Here is a 10,405-nt window from a genome sequence, read left to right as displayed (position 1 = left end):
TGCAGTCACAAAGAATTTAATATTCGATGGCTTCATATATATATTACAGTAAACATATATCACAGTATGGCTATCTTCTTTTGGGCTTCACTTACATTTATATCTACTTTACAATGACGTCCTTAACAGTATCTACAAAGGATTTCCTAGTTATTTTTTTTAAACTAAAGATTTAGTCTTTATTAGCTTTTGCACTTATTTTGTGCACTTCCAGCCCATTTGCACTGTGCATTAATAATAACTGAAAAGAGCTGCATTGAACCAAGTTTCCAAATATTACAGATCTTAAGACTGAGATCAGTACAAAATATTACAAATAAAAGTCACAATATAAAATATAAAATAAAATAGCAGCTCCACATAATTTTCAAGTTTTACTGAACGTGATAATTCAATTTGCTTCATTTTTGGAAGCCTCATCGAAGTTCTCCACGAGATCGGGAACTTCATCATCATCATCATCTTCTCCAGTAGCAAGAGGTGCTTTTCCATCATCAGATTGTTTTGGTAGAGCTTCTGCCAGTCTCCTCAAGCTTGTCAGACTATCAGCGCCAAGCTGGTTTAAAATGCTAGGCAACATTTCAGTCAGCTGCTTTGTCTCAGCATGACCTGTGATTGTTAAAGTGTTAGCAGCTAATGAGGCTTGAACTTTGGGATTGTTGAAGTGAATTACAATGCCTTGGTTGGTGAACATGTTGACCTCTTCGATCCCAGATATGTTATGTACTCCCAATTTCTTTAAGGAAAACTGAAGTTTCTTGTCATCTGCTGTAGCTGTTCTGTGAACTACCTTCTTCTTTCTACGAGCAGTACCCTTCCCACCGATGCGCACTTGGGCCTGGAGTTTAGCTAATTTTTCTTGATTCATGATCGTTTCTTTCATGCCTTTGTGGGACAAACTGGGAGGATCCGGACAGGCGAACAGGAAAAGCCGCAGGAGGGACGCGCCGAGCCCGAGAGCCACACGCAGAGAGAACCAATATGGCCACCAGCGGATTTGCTAATTATTTGAGCAATTTAATAAAATCCAAATTCCACTATGCTTTTTCACTATCCAATTATTTTCCTTCTACTTTATGAATTCGTTGTTTCTAGAATATTTTACAGGACCTGCTTCTGTGGAATAAAAGTTACAAAGTCAGTAAATATTTTTCCTTTACAGTGTCTGCTATATAGTGTTATTACTCATATTCTTAAATAGTTCCTTGAAGGGTTTCTGGGCTGATATCCAATTCTTGACTGATATTAAAATATTATTCCTGTTTTAATAATAAATAATAATAACTTTGTTGTCATTGTATGTGTATACACAGTATACCCATACAACGAAATTCATTTAACACCGAAAGATCAGGTCCAACACACATAACAATCCCCAAACACCCTCCACCACCACAAATTCCCCACCCCTAAACCACCCAAACATCCACACAACAGACCAAGTAATTATAAATTTATAAAACTACTCCAGAAATGGGGAAAAACACAAATTGTTTAGAGCATACGATCTGGCTCACCAACTTTTTAATGTACATGTTACTATATTAGGACTGCTATTCACATTGATCCCAGTCATAACTAAAGAGAAAATAATTCAGTATGTTAAATTTGTTTTATTTCAGACAAAATTATTTTCAATGCAAATAAAATGAGATACATTTACCATTGTTTAGTCAAAATTTCTGAGCCAGCTTTCTACATCTAAGACAACCAGAGCATTTTGAGCAGCAATCTCATTGAACAAAACATCAATGTAATATACATTACATTGCAACGTGCAATGTAATGTGTATTAGTATTGCAACAATCCAAGCAAAAGATAACATTAAACTAGAAGAGCCATGATCTTGAGGACATTCAAGATACTAATTATAATAGCATTTAAAATTAAATTCAGTTAAATGGTTAGGCCGGAATAGCTCAGGCTGTAAGGAGCCTGTTATTAGAACACAATAGCCTGCAATTACTGCAGGTTCAAGCCCGGCCCAAGGTTGACTCAGCCTTCCATCCTTTATAAGGTAGGTAAAATGAGGACCCAGATTGTTGGGGGGGGGGGCAATAAGTTGACTTTGTAAATATACAAATAGAATGAGACTATTGCCTTATACACTGTAAGCCGCCCTGAGTCTTCGGAGAAGGGCGGGATATAAATGTAAAAAAAAAAAAATCTAAATACTAACGTTTATGGGAAATATTGTTATCAGAGCAATTTGTATACAGCAATAGTTTGTGTAAGTCAGTAGTTTCATTAGTATATCCCCTACAAGATGGATAACTAACTTCTAAGCACAGCATCTACTTGAGAGAAATTATTTCAGACACATAGTAGAATATATCTTACTATAATTTTCTTCTTCTGTGTTATTAAACTTTCAAAATTAAAAAGATAAGATCTAAAGGTGCATACTTAAATATTAAGCAAGTTCTTGAGATACCTTCTTCAATTATATCTTGCAATCTGAAAATAGAAGCACACCAAAAACAATAGTTATACATTTTAAAAATATATTTAGAGATGCATTACTTGGTTTTAAACAATATAAATAAATATAGCAGTTTAATGTATTCAGTAGAAATTCTTCATTTGCTGAACAATATCACACTGCAAATTTACTCTTACTGCTGACAGATGGATAATGATACAAGGACAATCATTATCTCCGTGGTAACAGTGTAAAATATGTCAGAGGAATATAGCACATGGAGCTGCTGCTGCTTTTTTTACAGTCCTGCCTCGGCTTCCTCAGTTGTATATTCTTTGCAAACCCAATATGCCCAGAGTACAAGTCAACTAAGGGCAATTTCAAGGCTGCAGACTTAAAGAGAACCAACTAATTGTATCAAGTTCTAAAATTGCTGTTTAAATATGCTCTTGGCTACAAAAACTTAGACCATACAAGACACAATCTTGAATGTTTCGCAAAAATCCATTGTTTTTCTTGAGATCACTAGTTAACTTTTTAGAATTTTGGACAAACATCTTTTATTAAAAAACTCTGCTGTGATGGTTGGAATTTGAACAACCATTTTTAATAGAAAAAATCATGCTGTGATGCTTGTTTTCAATATCAATATATGATTCTACTTTTTTACCTGCATTCTCAACAGCAATAGTTATTGAAATAAGCCCCACCCCTGAAATAATGTTGCCATTTAAATACAGGTAATCCTCAACAGTTCGTTTAGTGACATTCAAAGTTACAACAACACTGAAAAATGTGACTTACGACCATTTTTCATAGTTAACTTTGCAACATCCCCATGTTCATGTGATCAAAATTCAGATGTTTGGCAACTAGTTCATATTTATGATGGTTGCAGTGCCCCAAGGTCATGTGATCACCTTTTGCGACCTTCTGACAAGCAAAGTCAATTGGGAAGCCAGATTCATTTAATAACCAGGCTACTAAATTAACAACTGCAGTAATTCACTTAATTGTGGCAAAAAAAGTCGTAAAATGGGGCAAAACTCACTTAACAAATGTCTCACATTAGAAATTTTGGCTCAGTTGTAGTTGTAAGTCAAGGATTATCTGTATTACAAATACTATGGATTATAAATACTTATTTCTTCAGATTTACCAGTTATGATAGAGATATCAAGTGTATCAATTCCAACTCTGATATTTTCATTAGTATTAATAAGATAAGCAATACCTGTATTTTTCTTTAGAACACAGAATAGACTATAATTTTTTACTGGCCAAATGTGATTGAACACAAGGAATTTGTCTTGGTGCATATGCTCCCAGTGTACATAAAAGAAAAGATACGTTCAAGAATCGTAAGGTACTAATAATTTAATTACCCCTTTTTTTCAATCCACTTATGGCATCTCATTGCTAATTCCAGTATAAATAAGTCATGAGATTGACCATCTTTTAGTGATAGTGTAGCAGTGTCTTAAATTCATTGGAGTCATGTTTAGGTCACATTAATATATGCATTCTCAAATCATAGGAATTTAATAGCCCCAATAACTCTGATATTACGAATTCTGAACACGTCACTCTTGAAATTTTTTTCCATGTCAAACTTTACTGTCTAATGCTAGTCTTTGCAGATATGTATTCCAGCACGATATGTTTAGCCTTGACATAAAATGTTTGAGTAAATATAACAAATGCAGAATCAGTCCAAAATGTGTCAATTGTCCTACAGTGTAAAACATGGATAACAAACTCAGGGTGCACATCTGGTTACATACTTAAGACAAAGACAGCATTTAAACTATAAAACTGACTTAATGATGCTAATATGTATGATTAAATGGACACTGCAAAAATTGTGACTCTGCCTTTTTGGAACTTTAGTGAAGTTCTACACAAGTACTAAAGAACTGAGTTTGTATCATGTTCCTTCGCTTGAGTTATCATCATCATTGTAACCATTGTCTATCCACTGCAGGATGAAGGCCTCTTCCTCATGGTTTCAAACAATATGGCAATATGGTCCTGAGCTTTCTTTTGCCAATTCCGCTCACAATACTTGCTATATACATATATTTCTTACAGAAGAAATATATAGTCCTGCTGCTTTAACTTGATATAATCCTTTACTTTGAAACTGGAAATTTGGCCATAACCATTAGGTAAGCCATCTACAGAAACCTGGGAGTTGGGAGCCGGACTGCAGTTAAAGAGTCCATTGGCTAACCCCCGTCCCCCTTCTATAACTCACTTCCATCCCAGGCAAAGCCTTCCCTCCCCCAAAACCGCAATGAAGAGTAACGCCGAGTTACGGTATCACAATTCAAGATGTTCTTGAACTTCTAGAGACGACAATTACGATTCACCTTCATGCACGCTACCTTTCTGTTAGTTCAAGTTCTGCCCGGCACGCAAAGGAAAGTGCTTCCTTAACGTTCTTCTTTTTAACAGAATTTTAAAAAATGCTTTTTCAGCTTCACATTTCAAGGTCCTAACTCGCTCTCTCGCTCCTTGGTTACTTACTCCACAAGCCAAAAAAAGACCTACTACGCACCCATTCCTTCACAGTCGGAAAATCGCAAGGATGCTTTTCCAGTAAAGTATTTTAAAGGCCCGACCCAAAGCGCTGCAATTGGAGGCCGAGTTTAGCTAATCGCAACGTATAAATGTGATTTGGTTGCGCCGGATTGGTCCGCCGCGCAGGGCTAAAGTGCAGGCAGCTTTCATAGCTGCGGCCAATATCTTGGAGGTGATTGATACCAGCTTCTACCTTTCATAGGACTACTTTGGCAAGTGGGCGGGACCAACTGCCCCAATCAGTGCTTCTGGGTGGCCCCAAGCGTGGAAAGATCGCTCCAAAGGAAGACGCTTCTGCAAAGTCGAGGAGGCGGCCGCTGTGGTGGCCATGATTGGGTCACTTTGCCGGCTACCCGCAGCCTTGCGGCTGGCGGGGCGCTCACGACCCTCAGGATATTTTGTGCAGCAGCTGAGTCAGGGGGGACCGAGCTCCAGCGGCGAGGGCAGCGGGTCGAAGGAGGCGGTGGAGCGACTGGTGCGCGCACATCCGGTGGTGGTGTTCATGAAGGGGAGCCCGGCCCAGCCCCAGTGCGGTTTCAGCAACGCGGTGGTGCAGATTCTGCGCCTTCATGGTGTTAATGATTACCGTGCCTATGATGTCCTCCAGGATCCCGACCTCCGGCAAGGTAGGCGTCGCCCTTGCCCAGCCTTCTCTCCAACTGACTGGGCCCCACCGAGCTCCAGATCTACCCAGCCATTGGCAGCCCCCTTTTTAGGCCCCCCCCCTGCATTTCGTTCATAGTTTCTGTGGTTTTTAGGTGATATGCATAACTTTTATTTTCCCCAAAATTAATCCGATTTGTTGCTTTTGCCTCCGGTACCATCTTTTGTTTTTTCCTCAGTTACCTTAAGAAGCAAGTTAGACTTACTTGATGACTGGACAGGCGACACCTATTCTTGCTGGCCACACCAAGAATGTTAAACCGCAAAACACATTTTCCGTTGCAAGATTTAACCATGCGGGGAATGGTTGGTGTTGGTGCTGGACAATGGCCAGTAATGGTCTCTATTCAGTTGGCCTGCCTGTCTTTTCATAAAGAACATGCTCATTAGTTTGCTTGCCTTCATCATGACTAGGACTATCAAAGAAAAATGCAGACAACTGCTAGGTGAAGGCATATTCATATATTGCTACTATATACTATATATATAATATATATATATATAAATATATATATATAATATATTTATATTATATTTATATATTTATATTATATATATATATATAATATATATACTATATTGCTACTATAGATGTAGTCCTCATTATTGGTGCTTAAGTTTGATATATGGAGCTTTCTAGGCAGTTTGTGGTCTTTGCTGCCTGATTAAAACCATCACCTTTGTTCTCCTTTGTATCTAATTTGACAGTCATTCAGAAAATAAAATCACAAAAACAAAATATCCATGCAATTTGGCTTACTAAATAAGGACTCAGAAAGTGCATGTTGTGTTCAATTTTGGTCTTTCTTAAATAGATCTCCTCCTTTCTCACAATTACTTTTTTTATTCAGAATTAAGCAGGCTAGAACTAGTGTTATCTCATACTGCACTGGCAGTTTGCCACTGCTACTGTTCTGGCGAGATTGTTAAGGTACTTTCTTGCTTTCTGAAGAGAGTGTTCGTTTGTTTGCGAGGGAGACAATATATATTAGCACTGAAACCTAGCAAGATAGATAATTATCAGGTTGCTCAGGCAATTCCAGTGGTGATTTGATGTGGAATACTGTCTATGAAAGGGTAGGTCTGCAACTTGAAAATCCTCCTTTACTACCTGCAGCATATTATATCTGTTATATTGTACACACCTTTACATAAGGTTTCTATAAGCTGCCAAGACCAATTTAAAATGATGTGTAAATTTAAAAGGTTTTTTATGATTTTGCACTGTGCTACCTTGAGGACCATATTTGCCCATTTGAATTGGCCTGATTTTGCTGGAAAAAATAGCTATGGTTCCCTGTTTTGAGGGGAAAATACTGAATCGCTGCTTTATAATTCCCTGGATTGGCTTTGCATTACTCCCTTGACTATTCCCAAATTTACTTGCCTGAAGATGGAGTTCTTCCAGAAGATGCTTTAGAAATTCTAAACAAGATCCAAATCTGCAAGTGATTTAATTATTTCCTTCATTTTCATAAAATTATTTCATAAAGATTGGTTTATTTACTATATAATTCAGGCTTACATTAATAAAATATAATTTTAAATTAATAAAATAGAAATCTAAAATCCAATCCGTACTGTGCTAATTTAAATATGCTTTTGTTTTTACTTATGTGTATGAAAGAATTCTTCTTTGTTTTCTCCTCTCCACTTTTTTGCATAATATCCAATCACACACATACATGCACATATACAGTGTGCATGTACATATAGTATTATGTACACTATACACATAAATACACACACATATCCCAAATCTTTATGGTAACTAAGAATTAAATTTACACTGCAATATTCATAACTGATTTGTGAACTTATGGAATAGTACCATGCTTAAGAGGTTTATATTAAGAATGCCGTAACTTCTTGACTTTCTGTGCTTTGTGAAGTGAGAAAAATTATACCATATATGCATAACAAACTACACCACATTGAACTACCCAGGATCTGTTAGAAAAAAGATAAGAATGTGGATGAAAATACATTGGCAAATAGAACTGAAGGCTTCAGCAGGGCATAGTGACAAAAACCACTCCCTTTGCAACATTTTTTAAAATGAGTACATGGGATAAATTTTATCGCTCCAGTGGATACCATAATATTTAAATATTTCAAGCAATTTAATGTGAAACTTCTTAGCCTTAAGATATAGTAATGTTTGAAGAAGATTTTTTACACTTCACATGATTCTTTAAATCTGTAGTTCTTTGACAAAGCAACTCTGCTGGAATTTTAATTGAAAGCCAAATATTGTTTCTAATATTAAGATCAGTTATGAATGTTAATAAATTTATGCATCAGTAAATAGGCCAAATGGGTACTGTATTGGTTTTTTAAAAATGGGAGAGATCATACAAGGAACAAGAGTAGTAGATTACTGTGCTTGAAATAAATAGTTTGTAGAATCTAAAATAAGAATATTCTTTTTGGAAAGAAATACAGTGAAATATTTTATTAATCTTACCATTTGTATATTTCTATTTAAAATCTAGATTTTTGCCATTCCCAGTTTTAGATTTTTTGAGTGTATATTAAAACAAAAGCTAAAAACAAAATGATTGTTAGTGTGTAATGTAGCTGGTTGGAATGGGTACACCTTTATTCAGATTGTAATTAACTGTCTAACTGGTTTAGCCACTTTATAATGCCATCTTTCAGTATAACAGGTGAAAAACATACTAATTGTTTTGTGAAATTATGTAAATTATAACAAAAAAGATAATAACCAAGGGACATAAAAGTGGGCATTCTGATGAAGCACATGGAGATCTCTTCTCTTTTTGTTTTTTTACATAAACATTTTCCCACTATTAGACTCATAAATACTTTGTTTTATATCTACACTAATATCAGCTCCTGTATTCTTACATTAATCCATTACCCTAGGCTGCTTCCATTCTGATCTGAAACTATTCCCTTTGCAACATTTTTAAATTAGTGCATGGTGATAAATTTTATAGCTTCAGTGAATATGTTATTTAACTTACTGTTACTTTTTGATTTAGGAATTAAAAATTATTCCAACTGGCCTACTATTCCTCAAGTCTACCTCAATGGTGAATTTGTGGGAGGTTGCGACATACTACTCCAGATGCATCAAAGTGGAGACCTAGTGGAAGAGCTTAAGAAATTAGGAATTCAATCTGCACTTCTGGAATCTGAGAAAGACCACGGCAAAAAATAAAATTACTGTGACTTTGACAAAGATATCTTTTGATAATTGGTACCGGAAAAGCCTTCTGTACTTTAGTTTTTAAAAAAAAGGTTCTGAATTAATGTGATTTATCATTAAGCATTCTGTTGTCTGTTGCACAATATGATCAACTGGTATATGAATATTTTTATTTTTGCCACCCATAAAAGTAATACTCTTCTATTTTGCACTGCGTCATATTTGATTAGTCACTTTTTACTTGCCTGTATGCTAAGAATTTATTCCAGAATAGTTGGTATTATTTGTCTTTTTTTAAAAAAAATCTTTATGAAACATTTCCTTGAGTTAGTTCTGTGGACTTTGGGATCTTTAATTGCATTTCTTTCACATTGCAGATGGTCTAACTTCTTTATGATGCCCTTCCAATTTGTTAAAGAAACAGTTTTTGACATACACATAGTGGTTCTATGGGAAGCTCAGTTGTCTTCTCTCATCTTAATTTTTTTTATTTTAACCTAATTGTTCATATTAATAATATTGACATTGTTTCTATTAAGAGATAATGTACTAAAAGTTGATAGCAATATTTCAGTTGAAAGGAAAACAGGCAATTTGTTAAGATTTCCAGAAGCATCTAAAGAATTAAGAGTTCATAAATATTTGGGTTTAACATTTGCCCCCTCACTACTTTTATCTAGTAGGTTGGTGATTGTAGGCTCTTCGCCTTGCTTTATCTCACTATTATTAAGAGCTATAAATTACCTCTTCATTTTGACAATAAAAATAATACCTAGGTTTTAAAAACAGCTTTGAATGTTGTATTAATGTGCTGACTATAAGTGGAAAAAGCTAAAATGTTAAAGATAAAAGTAGGAGAAAGCAGACCCTCTAAACAACTTCAAAACTTTAAGACTTTGCTAACTTAGTTTTCACTTTAAGAAAGTGAAGTGGAAAGAGAAAGAAATGTTTAGAATTGTTTTTTATTCCAAGAGAAAAAAGCATCCTAGAGACACTAAATAAACTCAAGACAATGGCACAGGTTTATCAATTATTTCACTATTCTTATCCTAACTTCCTCTAGTTTGCTTAAACATGTTACCCAAAGAATAACTATTATTGAACTCAGCATGATTTTCCTGAGTTAACATGTAAACAGGGATTATAGCTATTAATGCCATATATTCATTGATGTATTCTTGGGAATAAAAATTAAAAATGTAACTAATGGTGAGAAACACTTCGTTTTTTTAAATTTGGAAAACAGTGTTTGCTAAACACATATCCTTGATAAATATTTGAACTTTCTTAAATAACTGTAGAACTTTTATTGTGATAATCAGCTTATGTTTATTATATACATATACAATAACACTAGCATATACATTAAAATATTAACTGTTTATTTTGTTAGAAAGTAACAAAACCATTATTTTGTTGCCCAAATGTTTTAATGGGAGTTGGTTATTGTTGACAGGTTTTGAAATAAAAGCTTCTACCCAAAAGACAGCTTCAAATAATCATGTTAAGCTTTACTTTTGTTTATTTTCAGTTTAAAATAAAATAGAGGATTCATTTTGGA

At 35.0% G+C, this 10,405-nt stretch overlaps 2 protein-coding genes and 1 non-coding gene across 8 annotated transcripts; 1 reads left to right on the top strand and 2 right to left on the bottom strand.

Moving 5' to 3' along the window:
- Window positions 1–5,085, bottom strand: LOC131198691 (transcription factor BTF3-like). 6 transcript variants are annotated; one of them, XM_058183597.1, is made up of 3 exons: window positions 4,984–5,085; window positions 2,408–2,458; window positions 1–1,116 (listed from the first exon to the last, which is right to left on the bottom strand). In XM_058183597.1, the coding sequence occupies exon 3, from the start codon at window positions 881–883 to the stop codon at window positions 392–394; it is 492 nt and encodes a 163-aa protein (XP_058039580.1). In that variant the 5' UTR covers window positions 884–1,116; window positions 2,408–2,458; window positions 4,984–5,085; the 3' UTR covers window positions 1–391. The 6 variants fall into 6 exon arrangements, with proteins under 6 accessions (XP_058039580.1, XP_058039584.1, XP_058039581.1 ...); XM_058183601.1 differs by having other exon boundaries at window positions 2,436–2,458; window positions 4,984–5,078; XM_058183598.1 differs by having other exon boundaries at window positions 4,953–5,040.
- Window positions 2,546–2,818, bottom strand: LOC131199004 (small Cajal body-specific RNA 13). The gene has a single exon (XR_009155242.1). It is a non-coding gene; the product is annotated as a small Cajal body-specific RNA 13 (non-coding RNA).
- A 172-nt stretch (window positions 5,086–5,257) lies between the features above and the next one.
- GLRX5 (glutaredoxin 5) lies at window positions 5,258–10,328 on the top strand. The gene is made up of 2 exons (XM_058180387.1): window positions 5,258–5,632; window positions 8,678–10,328. Exons 1-2 carry the CDS (start codon window positions 5,335–5,337, stop codon window positions 8,854–8,856), a joined length of 477 nt encoding a protein of 158 aa, XP_058036370.1. The 5' UTR covers window positions 5,258–5,334; the 3' UTR covers window positions 8,857–10,328.
- Window positions 10,329–10,405: the final 77 nt, after the last annotated feature.

The sequence above is a fragment of the Ahaetulla prasina genome, chromosome 4 (assembly GCF_028640845.1).
Source record: "Ahaetulla prasina isolate Xishuangbanna chromosome 4, ASM2864084v1, whole genome shotgun sequence".
Taxonomy (NCBI): Eukaryota; Metazoa; Chordata; class Lepidosauria; order Squamata; family Colubridae; genus Ahaetulla; species Ahaetulla prasina.
Note: the sequence above shows the minus strand (reverse complement) of the source record. Positions and strands in the feature narration are given on the sequence as shown.

Bases quoted from the DNA above. Each gene is read 5' to 3' on its own strand.
- GLRX5 (XM_058180387.1), top strand. From the start codon at position 5,335: ATGATTGGGTCACTTTGCCGGCTACCCGCAGCCTTGCGGCTGGCGGGG. The intron at 5,633-8,677 runs GTAGGCGTCGCC...TTTTTGATTTAG, and splicing joins GGATCCCGACCTCCGGCAAG to GAATTAAAAATTATTCCAAC.
- LOC131198691 (XM_058183597.1), bottom strand. From the start codon at position 883: ATGAAAGAAACGATCATGAATCAAGAAAAATTAGCTAAACTCCAGGCC.